Here is a 20,399-nt window from a genome sequence, read left to right as displayed (position 1 = left end):
GGGCCCGCCAAGCCGCAGGGCCGGCTCCTGCTATGTCCCGGTGTGCCCACCCCTAGGACCTAACTCTTTACTCTGACTTGGCTGGGGCTTTGACAGCTCCCGCCAAGTCAGAGCAATCAAAATTCCACTCCCAGTAAGCGACGGCTATCAAACAGCTCTTGCATACTGGGAACTGAGGTTTCCTCTATTTCAACAGAGGAAATGATTGCTCTGAAAGTCAGGGAGTTGTGTGTTTAGCAGCTCCCTGTCCGTGCAGCAGTGCTGGCTCCCACAGGAAGCAGAAGCCAACTGGGACCGCGCGCACCTTAAGACTCCCCCCGCGGTCCCATTGCACACTGGATGTCCTGGGTGCACCCAGGAGAGATGGCTGGTCCCCAGATAATGGAGTTCCTGTGGCCAAAATCAGCCCAGGGATGGGGCCTGTGCATCCCCCTTCCTCCATTTAATTAAGGCCGGGCTCTGGGGGTTGGGGTACCTGGGGATGAGATTGGCCTGGGAGGGGCACCAGAACCTCCTTCTCTATTTAATTAAGGCCGGTCCCTGGGGATAGGGTTCCTGGGGCCATGATCGGTCCGGGGAGGGAGGTCACCCATGCGGTTAAGGGCAGTGTGCAGGTTTTGGTGCTTAGAGCGGTTGGTCGCAGAGGCTGGTGACAGGCACGGGGTTAGGTGGTTATAGGGAGTTGGCCCTAAGTCCTGTGGTCAACCCCGCCACGCGCAGCCTTTGGCCATGCGCAGCGGTGGTTGGATTAATGTATAGTAATGAAAATTACTTTACATTAAATGAACCACAGAAATTCACTGAAAAAAACAAAGGTTACAGGGGCATTATAGTTAGGAAATAGAATTTAAAAATAACATAGAAATTCACTTAAAAAAACACAGGTTACAGTGATGGTATAGTTGGTTCTGAATTTACTCGCACAACATAGTTTATTGCCCCTTCCTTGTGAAAGGTTTGCAGCTTTTGCTACTGGCGGGGAGCGACGCTCCTGTCTGCTTCTCATATAATCAGCAGTGGCTCATTGGAGTTACAGGGGGAGGGGTTGTGCGCGCTGAGGGGGAGGGGGGCAGGAGGGTAAAGAAATTTGAATTAAAAAAAAAATAGAATAAACTTACCTCCATGCAGCTTCTCGTCACACCGATCCTCTCTTCCGTCCTGTAGGCAGGCACAGGCTTCCAGCCTGCCCTGCGCCAATCCTGACTCTGCTAAGAGCAGCGTCAGGATTGGCTGGGAGCGCACAGCCAGGGCGCTCCCAGGCAGACTGGGAGCCTGTGTAGGCTCTCTCCAGCCCGGCAAGTGTGTTGCCAGGCTGGAAAGAGCCCTATGCACATGTGTGTTTGGTCGGCCCGCAATGGCCGGCCAAACATACATGTGCAGTGAGCGGAGTGCACTCCGCTCACTGCTCGTCACCCCATGGCCCCACCCCTTTCACAAGGAAAGGACAATAAACGTATTTTATTGTCCCTTCCTTGTGAAAGGTTTGCAACTTCTGCTGCTAGCGGGGGCGACGCTCCTCCGCCCACACGAGGAGCCGCCACTGAATATAATGTATTTTAACCAGCGTGATTGTTGGAAAAGCTGAAGCTCACACCCCCCTAATCTTACTGACGAAGCTACGCCCCTGCATCTCGCCAAATTTCAACTTCTGTCTGCCCAGTACGAATCTTTGAAGCCCCAACGCCAGCGCCATTCCTGCCAGCGCTATCGTCTGGTTTTGCTGGCATGTCGAGCTTCCACAGGCTATGGATGCTAACTCTGACTCCAGCTCAATGGTTAATCCTGGTAGTTGAACTGTGACTACCTAGACGTCAGTGAAGTTCAAAGCGAACAGCAATGTTTGCTCCTTAGCACTTAACTAATCTAAAAAAAAAGTCCCACGTGAGTGAATGGCCAACACCGTCCCAGTGGCCGGTCCTCGGCAGCAGGCAGATAAGCCGGCCGGGTGACTTCGCTTCCAGCACGACCGCAGGCGTTGCATCATAGTTTTCAACTTTTCCCTTTGTCACTTGTCGGAAACCTTAGAAGAAGAAAAAAATGTTTGCAGTGAAAAAAGTAAACACGGCTTGCGTTAGATGGAGCCCAAAGTGTGCCTGTGTATATATCTGTCATGATGAGTCAGATTATAGGGGGTGGGGAGGGCTGGTAGGGGTTGAAGACAGGACGGTATAAATACTTCACCCGGTTACATTATTTGTGAGTGGAAGCACGAGTTATCCTGTGTGCAGGATCACCAGGACTCAGTGCTGCAAGAAGACTCAGAATAGAATCCGGTTTCAACTACATAATTATTTATATATATTTAATATTAGTACATATTTATTAGAACTTTTTTCAATCAGTTTTTGAAATTTCACCTTGCCATATCTCTAAGCCAATAAGGAAACTAAAAGGCGAAATTTGGATCACAAATACACTTTTTTAATTCATTCATTGATTTTTCTATTAATTCGGCAATTCCTGGACGTGTTTCAAAATTTTGGCAACTTTTTCTGAGTCCACGAGGCTCTGTGTTGCTCTTGCACATGTTTCAGACGATAGCAGAGGCATCGTCCATCGCAGCGGAGTCCTCTCTGATGGGGTGGTCCCACCTTCTCTTCTTGGTCATGAGCTTGGTCTCTTCCCGCACAACGGGGGCCTTTCCGGTGCATGACTCAAACCCAGTCCTGGAGTTCTCGGACCAGGTGCGCCTACGACATCTCTATGCTTCTAATGAAGATACCCAAACACACCTGCAGATCACCCCAGAAGGTGAAGTGAGCGGATCGTTGCACCAGACTCTATATAGTGAGTATCCTTACTGCTTTTACAACCCCTGACAGAATGTGAATAGACATGCATTGCTGTTAAAGGGCTCCAGGTTTAGGGCTAGTGATTTTTTTTAAATGGTCTGTGGATGTTTGGCAACCTATACTAAGTTTGGAAGTTGTGTAGAAGGTTAATAATGGGCATTATAGGCAGAATTCTCAGGAATTTGTTGGATTCATTCATTTTAGTTGATCCTATCGTTAGACAACAGCGAACAAGTAGTAACCCACCAAGCATCTATCAAATATGCAAATCGAAAACTTAAAAGAAATCTGTTAATTTTTAAAATGAGAGCTTTTTGGCAAATTCTGTTTGATCTGGTTTGTGCCAATGATATTTTGCCGCATCAGCTCCCTATATCCATAACTAGTTGCAGATTAATATCACCCTATATATTGCCTTGGTGTACCTAAGGTTTTTGGATGTCATAGTGCTACTGTGAGTACCAGAATGCAATGGAGCAGGACTTCAGAATTTTAAAAAAATGTCTCAAGTCACCACTTACAAGCTGGCTTGCGATCTGTGATATTTTTATGAAAATCTCTCCAAAACATCACAGCCTCATTTTCACTGAGTCTGCGCGGTGTTGGGATGCCCTCCTGAAATATCCACAAGTTGAACGGCTGGGGAAGAAAGCAGCTGCCGACCCATGAAGGAGGCGTGTCGGGTGTGTTCAGGTTTCCGGGAGGATGCCCCAAACAGCATCTTTCTTTAAAAAAAAAAAAAAAAGTTTAGTCACACTTTTGTCAGCCCATCAGACAATTCTATGATTCTGTTGCGCTTTCTTTGGTGTGAATTGTTTGCAGTTAAACTGTTAAAATGTGTGTACTGGTCCTGAGCTCATGTATTCTCCAAGTCTGAGCCCAATAGACTGCATTTAGTTTTGGTGTAATATCCAGAAATAGGTAACATATGTTTGTTTCCTGTTGTTTGAATGAAAGAACTTGTGGGGGCAACTGGTGTCATCGTAAACTGCATTGGATCCATTGAGGTGAACGGTGCACTCCTCTGGTCTGATTTATGTTCCCAGCACGTGGAAGTGCTGCTAGCCTCTGTATTTTCGGGTTCAGATTGACATAGTGTCTGACAATGTAAAGAATGCTTTCTCTCATAAGTTAATTGCTCATAGCGGTAAGTCGCGTTACAGGGAATTCAGGGGAATTAACAAAAGCCCAGGAGTTGGGGTTTAATTACACTTTTTAATTGAAGATAATGTGGTAGCCAAAACCTAATTTCAAACGAGATGAAAATGTAATGAAGCATTGAAACCGCTTCACTGACTCTGACCCAGTCCCATCGGCCTCGAATGGGCACTGATTTGCTGGGTATTGCACTGAATTCCAAATCTGTGAAATATGGTGACATGTTAGAAACATGCCTAATTCTCAGCATGCCCGGGCAAAACATTAATCTCCCTGAAGCTATCTTGGGCAACTAGCCACATCTCTCGAAATGTAAGACATGTCTGTACCAGTTTGATGATTAGGGAGCTGCATAGCACGTTGAGCATGTTCTGTATAGTATTTGATTACATCCACTTGTTGCAGTTATCATTGAAAAATTTGAATTGCAGACACTTAAAGGCATATTCCTTTTTGTGATGCAATGGTGGTGCATTCCTTGCAACCATATCTGTAAGGCCACACACAGCCACGTTGCTTGGCTTTAAATGGCCTCGTAGATGTGGAGTAAGGCAAGGCAGCGCTAATCGCTGTGCTGCCTTACTCTGCATTAGGGAGGCATTCCATGGGCATTGCAGTGGGCCTTCCCACACAACACTCATGGATTTTGACGCATCCCCAGATTTGCCAACCCTGGTAAACCTAAGGATGCACCAAAACCTTACGCCTTCCCAGGTGAGGCGCTACAAGGAGAAATATGTTTTTTTTAATTAAAAAGCCCCCCAGAGCTGTCTTTGTGCGGTGCAGCAAGGTGCCCCTTCCTGCACAAAACAATCCAACCTTGCACCGTGGTGCAAGGGTGCCTGCATTGGCGCTAGGCAGCCCATTGTGTGCCAGTGCAGGAGGAAAGGACAGGAATGTGGGGTATTCCTTAAATGCGGCACATTGTTGCCCTTTCCAAATGACACAGCGCAGTGCAGCACATTGACTTGTTGCCCTGCACTACGCCACTTTTTAGCAGATCTGGCCCTTAGACTTTGGCCCTTGTAAGGTCATTGAGAAGGCTGCTGATTTGAAGTGTTCTTCAGTCCAGTCAGATTGCACCTGTCTGCATCCAGTACCTCGCTGCTGAATTTCTTTGTGCAAAATTAACAACCTTCTCCTCATCCATCTCCCCAGTGCTGGGGAAAAACATCAAATATTTGGCCTAGCTGCACAACTGTTTTCCCGCAATTTTGATGGAAAACGTTGAACAGATTCTAGTTACAGCCCTTTAATTATGCAAAACATGCTAACTTCATGGTGAACCTAGAGGCTTTTATTGCAGCGGAAAGGCGGACATCAGCATTGAATCCTAATAATGTTTGAATTAACAAATCAAACTTTATCTCCAACATCTAAATACATTTAATTAAGAGAAACGTAGCTTCCTCATCAAAAACTTAATCAAGAACATTGATACATTTTAAAGGGTAGAGAGTGATTGGTAAACATTACTGTCTGTTAAAAACAGATTTTATTTTCCAGTACAAATCTACCTAATTGAAGATTTTGCCCTCCAAACTTCACAAATGCTAATCTGTATTTGATCTGAAGTGATTGCTTGTATTCAGTTGTGTTCAAATTATTCAGAACCCATGGCATCTTTCTTGCTTTACAGGTTTGCTGGAGATCAAGGCTGTGAAACCTGGTATCCTGGTCATCCGGGGCAAGAAAAGTGGCCTCTACCTGTGTATGGACCACACCTTCCAACTGTATGGCTCGGTAAGTGGTGGACACCCACAGATCCTGAAGCAGTGATGAGAATTTAGAGTCACAAGGTTTACAAAATACAATTCACATTTATGCATGTATCTTGATGTTCTTGCAGTAGTGATAGACAATTTACACATTTCCATCTACCTCATCAATTTTAGAGTTCCTATTCAATGTATTTACTTGGACTATGGTTATCCAACTTAGGGGGGTCAGACCATGCCAGATTTTCAGGATGACCACGCCTTTATAAATGATTTCAGTTTAAATTCACTTTATGCACTATTTTTTGGGTATCCTGAAATTCCTATGTGGATGTAATGAAACACCCCTGTCTGAAACAGCAAATGTGATGTCACCAAGTATATGCATACAAAAGTCCTTCACCTATAGTCGTAAAAACAGGCTAAAGGACAGAAATAGGAAATATTTTTTTTAAGTAGCTGTTTAATATGTAGAAATATAACTAATTATAAGGATCAATTTGTAAATGTAGAATCTGCAGTAAGTAGTCTGAGTTGCTAAAAGAATAGAAATATACTGAAAGCTACTGCAGAAGCCCTTACTTATAATAGGCCTGCCTAACACGCTAAGGATGGTTCCTTATATTTCTCAGGAGATGGGGATTGTACACTTTCCACATAGCAGAGCAGGCCGTGATAATAATCCCCAAGATTATAATAATAATAATAATAATAATAATAATAATAATAATAATAATACCATTAATACTACTACTACTAATAATAATAATACTACGAATAATAATACCATTAATGTTATTAATGATGCTAATGCTAATGATAATAATATTTGTCATCATCCTCATCATAATTGTTGTTATTGGTTCTAGTGTTTCATTTATTTGGCAGTTTTATCTCAGGACCTTTTAATGAAACATATTCTTTTATGCATCTATAATTTCCCAGTGAAACTTGCAAGCTCAGTGAGAACAAAAGTGCCTCGCAAGCAGGGTGTGTGGCTTATCGCAGGTGGCACTATCAGTCAGCTGAGACAGTCTGTAACCTAATTTCAGTCTCCTCTACTCGGGGTTATCAGAACTGGCGTGTACAGGGCAGAGCTGGTAATTCCTGACACCGCAGCCCAGATAACATTCTGGGATATGGCTGATGTGCTCGCAGTGTGTCAAGGACACCAGGGCCCAACCTTGAAACTGTGCCTGGCCGAAGAGGGGTAACGCAGGGAGACAGCCCGGGTCGGTATTGCACCTGGTGCAGGGAGCTCTGTGCATCAGGTGCAGGTCCCAGGCTTGAAATCTAATGAGTCAGGTCTGCTTTCCTTACTTCCAGGCACTGTACTCTGGGGATGTAACCTGTCTGTCCAACTCTGGTCCTGCTGTGCAATCCTGTCCTTGTCTGCCAGCGGGCCCTAGGTAGAGCTCCAGGGTTTAAGATATTTAGGCCCATATTTATACTTTTTTAGCGCAACATTTGCACCGTTCTTTGACGCAAAAACGGCGCAAACTTACAAAATCCAATTGTATTTTGCAAGTTTGAGCCGAATTTGCGTAAAAAAATGACGCAAATGCGTCGCTAATAAAGTATAAATATGGGCCTTACTTGTTTAATATTTGCCCCATGTATTCGTTATCTTGTTATAATTTTTTTGGTATTTCTCAAATTTCTGCATTTTTTGTTTTTGGTGTGTGAAATACTAAAGTTGCAAATAGTGGTGCATTTCTGTAACTTGATAAATTTATTCTCGCTCTTTGACTTCTGTGGGACTTTAGGCCCATATTTATACTTTTTTAGCGCCGCATTTGCGCCACTTTTTGACGCAAAAGTGGCGCAAACGTACAAAATACAATTGTATTTTGTAAGTTTGCCCCGCTTTTGCGTCATAAAATGACGCAACTGCGGCGCTAGTGTGCAAAGTAGCCGTAATTGACAAATAAAATAAGGCGAAAAACAGCATTGTACCACTAACACGTGCACATCAGTTGCAATTCAAACTCTAGGGAAATTGGGGTCAGTGCTTTAACCGGACGTGTTTGCCAAAGTAAAGTGTGCCCCCCTTTTTAAAGCCAATTCACCCAAGTCTGAAATTCTCTCGGTTGGCCGTGGCCTGCAGATAGCACATCACAGCTCAGAAACTGGAAAAGGCCACCACTGCTCGTTGTTTCCCGCTCTGCTGCCAGTGCAGTGTCTTAAAACAGGGAGCGTGGCTCTGCCCTACCACACAACTTCATGATGCAGCCTCATCCCTTGTTAAACTCGATGCTGTCAACATGCACAGCCTTGGGCCACTCATTCATTAGTTTAAACTAGGAGAGAAGCGTAAAGGACCAAGCAAAGCGCTTTCTGTTTTTGAAAATAAATACAGCAATAAACACAGGCAGGGAATGTGTTTTTTTCTGTCTGTCCAGTCGAGGGCACAGTCCATTTGCGGGCATCCCTTGCTCGCTCTTCCAGCCCGGCCCCGGGCTGCAGCTGGTGGCCGGCAGGGGCTGTTTGCATGTAGCGGGACTTAGGGGTATATTTATACTCTGTTTGTGCCAAATGTACATAAAAAATGTTGACGCACAATCGGCGCAAACCTTGCCCCATATTTAAACTATGACACCCGAGCCTGTGGACGTCAAAAAACCTCTGTGTGATTCATTTTTTGGATGCGGGAAACCGCCTTGCGTTAAAGACACGCAAGGTAGGCGTTCCTGTCCAAAAAATGTGGACATTATGGGCCTCATTACGACTTCGCAGGCGCCACTATACCGCCACTGCTGGAGGTATTGGTGGCTCCCTATTATGACTTTTCCACTGGGCCAGCGGAAAAGTCACATCAACATTGCAGCCGGCTCATAATAGAGCCGGTGGCAATGTTGATGTGCAGCGGGTGCAGCAGCACCCGCTGCGCATTTCACTGCCCGAAATTCGGGCAGTGAGATGCGTGATGGGGCTGTGCCTGCGGGCCCCTCGAGTCCCCCTTACTGACAGCCTTTCCATGGCGGTGTTTACTGCCATGGACAGGCTGGTGGTTTGGGACTCATAATCCCCAGGGCAGCGCTGCCCTGGGGATTATGACTGCCTGGCGGAAGCCTGGCGGTCAAGTGGAGGGGCTGGCGGTGTGGCTGTGGCTAATGCGTCATGGTCATAATACACTGGCGTAACCAGTGGCCAGGAAAAAAGAGTTATTAGGTGAAGTTAAAGTGCTAACAAAGGTTTACCCAGGTGAAGGATTATCACAAAAAACACAATTACTCTGTTATGACCGGGAGATATCAGTGCTTCTACACAGACAGCTTAATGGCCAATTGGCTTCCTTCCAACTCCTGTGCATCTGTAGAAGAAAGTCTATGAGAACATTTGAAGACCGAGAGCTTCACTGTAGACAGTGAAGTAGTAGTTGGCCAAAAACAACTTGCGTCAGCATTCTGCGCCTACATTCCAATGTTTCTCTTTCCCCTGTTTAATTTAAACCATTCCATCTTCTGCCTATGGAATGTTCTTCTGGTTTATACTTTTCCTGCCTCAGGCTATACCAGTTGCCTCCACCTCGGGCCTATAACTTGTTGAGAGAGTATTTGCCAACCGATAAAGCCCTTGGCAGTGGTCTATAATGCAATATTATTTGCCTTGGATCAGTTACAGATCAATTTTGACCTGCCAATCCAACATATGTGGCATACACAAGGCAGGCAGCCATTGACAGTTCTCTTAGAAGCCTTCATGGCTGCATAGCATCTGCCAACAGGTCTGCCTAGTCCTGGGCCATTTCACTAAATCTTCCTCCTTTCACACAACCACCACAAAATCAAAGGCTAAAAGGCGAGTTACCTCAACCACTTCCAGCACCCCACTTATACGCCAGGCCATGTAATTATTTGATTCTGCAAAAGTGATGTTTTCTGTATAATTATGGATTTACTTACTTGCCACATAATCAGCCATTTCCTTCATACCTTATCTAGTGTTCCTAACTCAAATGGAAAGTAACTAAAAGGCATGACACATGGTGCTGCTCACTGGCAGACCATTTCAAATGTTAATTGGTCACATTTCAGTTGCTGATAACTATAGTCAGGTGTAAAACTGGTACTAAGGAGGTGTAACAATTTCCAGGCACAATTAATGTGTGTTAAAATACAGCTAAATAATATTGCCACAGAGTGTGCTGCATCGTGCTCCATAATTTGCATTTTCACTCAACATCATTTAGTCCTAAGGTTGTCTTCTGTTGCCACATAATTCCAGTAGCTCTTCTTATACATAATTCTAGCTGCCACACGACATACCCCATTCTGGCCACTCTAGTCCACTTGTGAGTGTATATAAGCAAAACGTCTTCCCCCAGGATCTGGTTTTTAATGTTCCCAAAGCCATTTGGCAACATGTAGCCGGACATCCAGAGTATATGTAGTAGCGCAGTCCGAACAGTCAAGAACAAGTCTGAGTATGATAGCTCACAGCAGTTAGAGGCTATAGCAATGGCACTGGCTTGCTATACAGGTACTTGTAACATAACATAGAGTAACACAGTCCAGACAGTCAAGAACATGAATGGTTAAAATAGCCCATAGCAATAAGAAGCTATACCAATGGCAGAGGCCTGCTGCACAGATACTGGTAACATAACATAGCCTAACATTCAACCACTTATCTCACATCACTGGAACATGCAAAACATTACTTATCAAACATCTTTGGCCCAGATTTACTCTTCTTCACGCAAGGGAGTGCTGACCAAAACATTGCAGCCCTGTATTGTGGAAAGGGCAGAAAATAGCAAGAGTAGCCTGCCGAAGATGCAATATATGGTGCTCGTACTAATTCTATCTGTCCTGCATTAGACACAGCTGCACACTGTGGCACAAATTGTATTCTGTACTGCCTAGTCTTGGATGTACACCCTCTAGTAGAAAAGCCCAGAAGGAGACACCAAAACAGTGGCCAGACCTGTAAGATATGTGCTTTAGGGTAAACTACATATTAGTATATCAGGAGATAGATACTGCTTGACCCCTTGCTTGCACCGTTAGTTTTGGGACAAAGCCAGATCACATTATTTTAGTAAATCTGGTTTCACACCAAACCCTAAGGCTTTTGCACCGGCTTGACCCAGACACACCCCCTTGTATACATTTGGGCACAGCACCAGGACAGTTCTTTAGTAAATGTGTCCCGTTTGTGTTCAGAGGGAAATTCGACCTAAGATTTTTTTGGGGAAAACTGGTTCATAAGGCCATGGTCTCCAAAATGGCTAACATGGATGTGGCAGAGTCAGTAACTTTCCTAGGAAGACATTATAAAACCTAACAATCGTCTCCCAAAAAGAAAAAGAAATATCCAATGTAGCGTGGAGTAGGAAAACACAATAACTCAAGTCCGAAAAATAAATATAATAATTTGCGCTGTGCTTACCCACAAAATCCAAAAAGGCTTGAAAATAGCCAATTGTGACCATTTATACAATATAAATTAATTAATTTCTCCTTTTCAACAGATGCTGTGCTCACTAAGCTATCATGTCTACGTAATCAACCTGCCAGTTTCTATTTTGTCACCTTCCTTCATCATTACCATATTTTCCATAGCAGCTAAAACATATAATAGCACAATATGAATCATTTCATAAATGTCACAGTTGTACTTGAGCTATGTGAACTTTGTCCACAAGAGAAATGCTAATTGTTTGTTCTTCACATTTTTATATAACGTAGTCTATTCTTTGCAACATTCTTTCGAACATTCTACCTGCAGAAAGAAACGGTTTGAACAATTAAGACTATTTAGTAAAAATAAAAAATAAATCAGACTGTAAGTGATACTTTAGGCATTTTAGTAAACTAGCCTGCCTTGTCTAAAGTTACAAACAGTAATGTAAGAATTTTAAAAAATAGTTTTTGGGGAAATTCATGAAAACTAGTAAGGCGTTTGAAAATAATGCAAGTTTTAGTTTAAGTTGCTATGCTATTAAAAATTCAATTTCCCAGTAAAATAATTTATTTTGGAAAAAAAGGCAACAAATTTAATCTTTTATGCAGTTTTTTTTCCCTGGAAGTCAGGCATACAGTATTGAGTAATGTTCAACTACTCCAACTTTTTGGTTGTTTATTTGAGAAAAATACAAAAGTTTACACATTCTTCTATGTAATGTGCTACACTGGTGACCTTTCCTAATTCTTTGCTTGTTCTCTCCTTTCACAGAAGGCCTACAAAGAAGAAGACTGCAACTTCCGGGAAGTGCCTCTGAAGGATGGCCATGTATTGTACTTCTCTGAAAGGCACAGAGCCTCATTGGCTTTGAAGACAGCAAAGGGGCCGCCGCTCACACAGTTCCTGCCCATGCAGAACACCATTCCGCTTGAGGAGATGTTCATAAACAGCGACCCTTTCGAGGGTTTCAGAAAGAGGATCCTAGACGTAGAGTCGGATGACCCGTTCAACACTCAGTCAGATGCCAGCCACTATAGACATGTTTTGGATTAGTTGAAGAGAAGCTGTGACCTTCTGGTAAACCTTCATTGATTCATCGTCCAACAATTGCCTCCACCAGCACGTATGCTGGACAATACCATCGAAAGACAGTTAAAAGAAAGGAGAGCATGTCATTTTGTATGCACCTCATAGATTTTATCTTGGGTGTATGTCACGCAGCATAATTCTCAATTTGGACTCAGCAGCCTTTAGCACATTGAGGAAAGTTCACTGAAATGTGAGGCAAAGAATCACAGCAAAGTTGGTGTACTGCATTGCATCAAAGGGAGAGTGAAACCCAGTGCCATTTCTACTAAGCTATTGTGTTGTTTTTCTCTCCCCCACTGCTAGCACACTTTAGACTGCCACGTGCCAATCCACACACCGTTGCTGCATGGTGCAGAAGTGTGCATGTGATGTGAACCATACTTTTTGCACTGGAAGTGGAGCCCTCCAGTACAATAGCTAAGCTGTAATAGTCTTCTCACTTTGTATAGGTGATGTACAATGCAGCACACATGTAATGTTTGAAATGGATGGAGAAATTAAAACATTTCTCCTCTGTTGTGCTTGCCTCAAGAAGGTGTAAGGTTTTGGTGCAGATCCCTATCTACTATTGTTGATAGGTAGGCATCTGGATAACAGCAACTGGGTGGGTGCATGATGAAGCCCATATATCATCAATAGAATGCCCCCTTGATGAAAATCAGTGGAAAGTATAAAGTACTGCTAAATTGTGTTACAAACCCTGATTTGCATTGGAAAGGAAATACCATTACAACGCTTTGCATAGGGTTGCAAAAGAAATGCAAATGCAGTAAAACATTTTAGTAAATCTGGGCCATAGTCTTCTCTTCTTGCTATACAGCACTCTTGACAAGGCCTTCTTCCCAATGACTATAAGAACTAATAGGATAAGGCCCTACTTCCAGAGTCCACTGGAAGTGTCAAGACAGACTATTGTGCTGTTATTTTGTACTCCTGAAAGGGTCTATGCTGTTGTGGTTGGATGAAGGTCAAGCTCTCTTCAACAAACACTTCCCATGTGGGCAAAAAGTCATCCCTTAATTATTGTCCCACATAAGATGACTCCAGTTGAACTGAGAATGTATTCCTTAAATACATTGTAGCCAGCACAATGATCCACATTGCACATCAGAATAGTGTGATACATGCTAATGGAGAGGTTGAGCATAAGGACACCAGTGTAATGTATGCCTTTCTTCATTTAGGTCAGTACTTCTAGGGTTAGACACATTCAAATAGAGAGAACTAATCAACCTAGAAGAATCAAAAGTGCCTTATGAGCCTATTTGTAGGGTCAACTGTTGGTCAAGCCTGTCATGCGTTTATGGTTGTTAGCCAGTCTCTATATTTAATGGTCAAACCAAGTGTGGTCGCGATTTGACCATGCTCTTGAAGTAGGTGCTGTCCTAATGGCTGAGCTTAGGTGCAGTCTTATGTCTGTATTTTATTGTATTAAACCATGATGCCTTGCCTGGAAGTTGTGCAGCCTACGGTGGACCCAGCTCTTCTCTCTTGATTGGGTAATCTCACACTGCTGTAATGTCAGTAGAGAAAGGCTTACTATTTATTGTTTTATGTCCTTGGTTCTTGTTAGTGTCATCTGTGCCCAAGAGTAAGCGGTGCAGAGTTGTTAACAAGGTAAAGTCTGGTACAGTAATTTCAAGAAATGGTGCCCAGACCACAGAATGCAGCGACATCTGATTACCATGACAAGGATGCAATTGATCAGCTTAACGAGGATGCAATGGGACATTGATAATTATGTCTATGAAAGAAGATATTGTTGCAATGCCTTTTGAAAATGGTAAAAGATGGAACAAGATAATAGTGCATTCCAAATCTTTTTGAGTTTCCAGAAGAACAATCATTTTATAATAGATTTGTTTTTGGAACTTCTAGACATATTAGGTCTTTGCACTGATGCCCTTAATCCCAACAGAAGTTTTGTTCTCATGTGCAAGGCACGCTGGGGTTGAAAAGTGAAGTGCTTTATATATGTACTGCAAGTAGCTCTTTTTTAGAGGGCACTTCTGTTATTTATTTATGTAATGTATTTATTCTTCTATGGTTTATTTATTTATTTTGTTGACTGCGATTGTATATATTGCACAAAGAAAAATTGTATTTATTGTGACCAAAAAGAGGATCTTATTTATTTGTCGACTTTGTTAGATGCCTGTTATTACATTGATTTTTATTGTGTTTATTACATTTTGATTCCACCACAGATGATGATGGAACTATCCAGAATTAAACTGAACGAGAAACTGACTGAGAAATGTGCTATGTTTTCTTTTATTTTAATCCCACCACCGATTCTCTAATCCTGAGAGGTATGCCAGATCATTCTAGTGAGAATAAAATGAAACGTGAGGGTTTCTAGCTTTGTTTCTTTCCTCCTTGGCTGTTTCCTTCTTGAGAGGTTCCAAACTAACTGGATTCATGCCTTTAGAAGAATAAGGAATCACAAAAAAGAAGGCATAATTATTAATCCAATGTTAACAGATTTAATTATTAAGCAGCAAAAAGTTCTAAGTACCATTACATCTGTTAATAGTGACACCTCTTTAAACATGGACATAAACTAAGATATTTGTGGGGTAGCAGCTGCTTTCCCTGACTTTACCATTGATACCACCTGACCCCACTCTTGCTAGCCCAGATCTCAGGAGCTCGCAAGGCAAAGACAGGAACAGAAAGTAGAAAGTGCTGTGATTTCTTTCTGTAGATGCCAATCCTCCCACCCAGCAACAAATTTGATGCTTTTTAGCATCAAAGGGCAGGACAAGGGACTAACTCTATTGGGCATCTTTACAGATGCAAGGCAGCACAGCAGCCAAAGATGCTGCCCTGCGTTGTGTGAGAGCAAGAGAGCAAACCAGTGCCATATCTACAAAAATATGGCATTGCTGCTCTCATACCAAGCACTGACTCACAACCAGGATTCCTAGCATCACACACATACACATCTGCAGCAAAATGTATGATGTCTATTACGGGTTTTGCGCTGAAAGCGTATGTAGCTTTTTTTTCCCACTTTGCATCTGCATCAAGGAGACAACCCCTGTCTACAAATGCTAGTAGATAGGGGTTTGCATCAAAAAGCATGGGTGGTAGCATGAGAACACCAATGAATCACCCATGGAATGACTCCTTGATGCTAAGTAATGTAAGTAATGTAAAGCCCCACAAAGTGCTGCTTGAGTAATGTTTAGACAATTTCCCAGGGCAAATGAAGTTTTGCCCCAGAAAGTAAATAGTTTATTACGCCGTTGCTCAGGTTTGCATCGCTTTGTATGGATTTGCACTGGTACAAAACCTTGATAAAATATGCCAACATGTTCTTAACAAAGGGCAAAGTATCCATGAAGTCACTTCCCCCAGCATTGACAGTTCTGTGAGTCAATATCCACATGCAGGTAGGACAAGCCACATTATTGTATTATTACATAATTTCCATGGATCTAGAGGACACTTCTGTTGTGGGATAGTACCTATTTCATGACCTGTATCGATCCATTTAATATTGTATATTGGTGATTGATTTCAATTACCCTGTTTACCCAATCATCAATTATGGTTCTTATTTAGTCAAAAAGAGAAATAATATTTGTTATTTAAAAAATATAAATTTACCTAAAAATTTCAGTATGGTGGTAAGAAAACACCGAAAAAAACAGAAAAATTGCCACTAATTGTTTCCAGCTTCTGGATAAGCCCTTTCGAGCCCCCATGACTTCAGAACCAGCTGCACTAGAGCTCTAGGAGCAGGACTGATCTCCTTCCAAAACCTACACTCAACCCCCCACCTTCCCTGAACCCACTGCGTCATGTGAAAGTCAAGCACACGTGGGCTCACGTTCCCAAAACAAGCTGTGGGTTGTTATATTTTATTATACTTTTCACTTTTTGTAGCTTCTTTTTTTGTGGTTCACATACACCTACATAAAACGGTTATTGCTTTTGCCTTCAGTTTAAACCATTTGTTGGCATATAAAGGACATTTTACACTTTTTTCCCAATGTCACCTGAATTTGACCTGGCTTTGAATTGGCCCCTACGTTTTCTCGCCTGCTCCTGTGATTGTTTTCCACAACAACGCTTTCTCCAGCCGTCCACAGTGTATAGTGTAGGCCAGAGGAAAACGTTCAACCTGTGGCAACCTATTACCTTGCAGCAGTTCTCAAACTGCTCGAGAACTGAAAGCACGATGGCAAAAAGCAGCTATTACAGTAGCTTTATCAGTTGATCATACTTCTTTTCTCAATTCAAAATCAATTCTTGAACCATTGTCAAACACTAGTGACAACACATATATGAAATTATCCCTTTTAAGTCCGCATAAGACATTTGTTTAAAGCAAACATCTGATTTACACCATATCACAAAAATTGTCATTTTTTGAGTCAAGTAACTAATCAGTCAAGGATTTATAAAGAGCGGCAAATTGCCAGTGAGGATCTCAGGGCGCTGAAAAAGCAAGGAGAAGGCAGGAGACACAGCAATCCAGCAGCATGGGGACAGCTGGACCTGGGGCAGCCTGCTGCAATACTGTTTAGAATTTTATGTTGTAAAGGAAAACAAACATTACTATGGGATTTAAAGTGAAAAGTTCTACTTTTACCTCCTTTGAGTAATTGAATCAAATTTGAAATGAAAAAAAACAAGTTAAACATTCCAAGCGACTGCCACTTCTTGTGCTCATTTGTGAAACAGTGCCCGGGTTATTAACAAATCAAAAAGGCGTTGCCTATGGCCAGTGCAAGTTAACCCTCTTACAGAGTCACTGTTGTTTAAATTGTAATATATACTTCTACACTACAAAACTCTATGTCATGACACTCTACTCCATTCCACTCTATGCCACTCCACTCCATACTACTTCACTGTACTCCATTCCACTTTATGCCAACCTGCTCTATGCCACAACACTATGCACTACTCCGGTCTATGCCACTTTACTTTATACCATTGCACTGTATGCCACAACACTCTACGACACAACAATGTATGACAGTCCACTCTATGCCATTCCATTCTAATCCACTCTACCACACTGTACTCCAGTCTGTGCCACTCCACAACACTTCACTTCACTCTGATACTCTAAGACACTCTACTCCACTCTGTGCCACTGTACAACACTCTACTCTGCAACGCTGCGCAGCTCCCTCTATGCCAGCCCATCCACTTTACTCCACCCTACTGCATAACACATTGCTTCTCTCTACCCCACTACTCCACTCTACGCCACTCCACTATACTACATGCCACTCTATTCTACACCACTCCAGTCTGCTCAACCACAAGCCACTCTACACCATTTCACTCTGTCACTCCACTTTACCACACTCCACTCTATGCAATTCCACTTTACTCCACTATATGACACTTAACTTCACTCCTTTCCACTCTACGGCACTTACCTCCGTGCTGCTTCAATCTACTTCACTGTATGCCATTCCACTGCACAAGACTATACTCCACTCTTTGCCACTCAACAACATTCTACTCTAACTCACTCAACTCTATGCCAGTTTATGCCACTATTGCACTCTATGCCACTCCATGACACTCTACTACACTCTACGTCACTCTACACAACGTTGTATGCCATTCCATGCAACTTTACTCAACTCTACTCTATGACACACTCCACTTAAAGACACTGTTCTACACACCACACTATGACATGCTACTCCATGACACCCCCTCCACTCTATGCCACTCCACAACACTCAGCTCCACTATGTCCCCCCAGGCTACACCACTCAACTCCACTTATGACACTCAATCCACTCCACTTTACCACACTCCACTCAATTCCACTTTACTCCACTATATGACACTTAACTTCACTCCTTTCCACTCTACGGCACTTACCTCCGTGCTGCTTCAATCTACTTCACTGTATGCCATTCCACTGTGCAAGACTATACTCCACTCTTTGCCACTCAACAACATTCTACTCTAAGTCACTCAACTCTATGCCAGTTTATGCCACTATTGCACTCTATGCCACTTTATGGTACTCCATGACACTTTACTACACTCTACGTCACTCTACACAACGTTGTATGCCATTCCATGCAACTTTACTCAACTCTATGACACACTGCACAACTTTAATCCACTGCTTCACTCTATACCACTCCACTTAAAGACACTGTTCTACACACCACACTATGACCTGCTACTCCATGACACCCCCTCCACTCTATGCCACTCCACAACACTCAGCTCCACTATGTCCCCCCAGGATACACCACTCAACTCCACTTATGACACTCAATCCACTCTACTCCTGTGCCACATCACTCAACTTTACACCCCTCCACTCTACACCACTGTACTATGCTCTATGCCCTCCAGAATATGCCGCTCTATTCCACTGTACAACACTATGGCCCTCATTATGACATTGGCGGTAAAATATCTATTCGCCGTAGTATGACACACACACACTAATCCAACAGAATACAGCCACATACAGAAATCCGCCAGCCCAAAGGTCAGTGATAAAGTGGCTGTACGAACACCCATACCGTTATTCCAACAAAACAATGCCCACCACATTATGACCCACGAATCATCACTGCGGATATTCAACTGTGGTAAACCATTGGCGGCACATACCGCTGCGCTCAGAATGGACACCCACATACAAAACAACACTACATTGGCCAATACTAAAAACACACAACTGACATTCATACACACACAACACCCACTCACCCACAGCACAATAAAGCACACACCCACAGTACCCACAACCCTTTACAAACAACAATTACTGGCAGGAGATTGACACGAACAGCACAGAGACAACTAGACACACACACCACTTACACCCATACATCCCTCACACACCCCACATCACATACCCCACCACATTACTCAACACACTCTCACCAACTCACACCACACAACACCCATGTCCCCACAAAGGCACCCCCGTTTCACTGATGAGGAGTTAAGGGTTATGGTGGAGGAAATGTCAGGGTAGAGCCACAGCTGTTTGGAGCACAAGTACAGCAGATATCCATTGCCAGGAAGATGGAGCTGTGGCGGAGAATCGTGGACAGGGTGAACACAGTGGGACAGCACCCAATAACAAGGGACGACATCAGGAAGAGGTGGAACAACCTACGGGGGATGATACATTCCATAGCAGCAAGTCACCTGTTCGCCATACAGAGGACTGGTGGTGGACTCCCACCTGCACCCCCACAGCATGGGAGGAGCAAGTCTTGGCATTACTGCATCCTGAGGGACTTGCTGGAGTAGCCGGAGGAATGAACACTGTTAAGTCAACATTTACTACTTATCACCCTCCATAATTGCATGCCACCACACACCCTCACTCCCGTCAATCCACTACATCCCACACACTGCACCTACACATATGAGTAACCACAATGCCAAGCCCTGCATGCCATACCAATGCATGGACAGCCCTCCTAGCCCTGCATGGACACCCATAACCAAAGCATCCACAGCATAGGGAAACTAACAACACACAATACATCACCATAAACAAGCAAAAGTTGGCAGGGCAACAGCAACGATAGAGGGGAAGCCAGGGATATACAATATGTCACAAACATGAAGCATAATACATCACTTACATCCCCACAGGTGCCCCAGCCAATGTCAGCGGAGAGGAGGTGCCATGACAAACCAGTCCCCCAACAGAAGATACCCCCAGTGATGACAGTAACTCTGGACTGCAGGATCTGGACCAACAACCTGGCCCATCAGGGACCACTGGACAGACGGTCACCCAAACCCACTCACAGTCCACCATAGAGCCTCCCCCATCAATATCCAACACCACAGCACCCACCCAGCGTACCCACACCTCTGTCCCCAAGACACGTCAATCAGCAGTGTGCCCACCTCTACAGGGACCCCAGGCCACACTTTATACCCAAGACAATCAGGGACCTGGGGTCAGTGGCAGTAGGCACACAATTCAGGGGACAAAGGTACAGGCCAACAGGGACACTGGGAGGACCGCTGTGCACGAGGGGGAGGACAAGACCAGGGAACCGACTCTCCAGGAGGCACTCTCAGAGATCCTGGGAGCCTACCAACATTCCAAGGACATGATGGGCCAGATCCTTGACAAACGTGCAGGAGAACAGGCGGATGCAGGAGGGACAGTATCAGGGAGGACTTCCAGGCCATAAACACCACCTTGACCTCCATATAGCAGGGGTGCTGGCAGTCATGGCCAACATCATGAGGGAGG

General features: G+C 43.7%; 1 protein-coding gene across 1 annotated transcript; it reads left to right on the top strand.

Moving 5' to 3' along the window:
- The first annotated feature begins 2,218 nt into the window (after window positions 1-2,218).
- Window positions 2,219-14,416, top strand: LOC138247399 (fibroblast growth factor 21-like). Its single transcript, XM_069202040.1, has 3 exons — window positions 2,219-2,787; window positions 5,590-5,693; window positions 11,849-14,416. Exons 1-3 carry the CDS (start codon window positions 2,526-2,528, stop codon window positions 12,128-12,130), a joined length of 648 nt encoding a protein of 215 aa, XP_069058141.1. The 5' UTR covers window positions 2,219-2,525; the 3' UTR covers window positions 12,131-14,416.
- The last annotated feature ends 5,983 nt before the right edge of the window (window positions 14,417-20,399 follow it).

This window comes from Pleurodeles waltl, chromosome 7 (assembly GCF_031143425.1).
Source record: "Pleurodeles waltl isolate 20211129_DDA chromosome 7, aPleWal1.hap1.20221129, whole genome shotgun sequence".
Taxonomy (NCBI): Eukaryota; Metazoa; Chordata; class Amphibia; order Caudata; family Salamandridae; genus Pleurodeles; species Pleurodeles waltl.
The sequence above is the reverse complement of the archived record's forward strand: the minus strand, read 5'-3'. Positions and strand labels throughout refer to the sequence as shown.

Excerpts from the sequence above, each read along its gene's own strand:
- LOC138247399 (XM_069202040.1), top strand. The coding sequence starts at position 2,526 with ATGTTTCAGACGATAGCAGAGGCATCGTCCATCGCAGCGGAGTCCTCT. Across the intron at positions 2,788-5,589 it reads GTTGCACCAGACTCTATATA|GTTTGCTGGAGATCAAGGCT; the intron begins GTGAGTATCCTT and ends CTTGCTTTACAG. Across the intron at positions 5,694-11,848 it reads CCTTCCAACTGTATGGCTCG|AAGGCCTACAAAGAAGAAGA; the intron begins GTAAGTGGTGGA and ends CTCCTTTCACAG.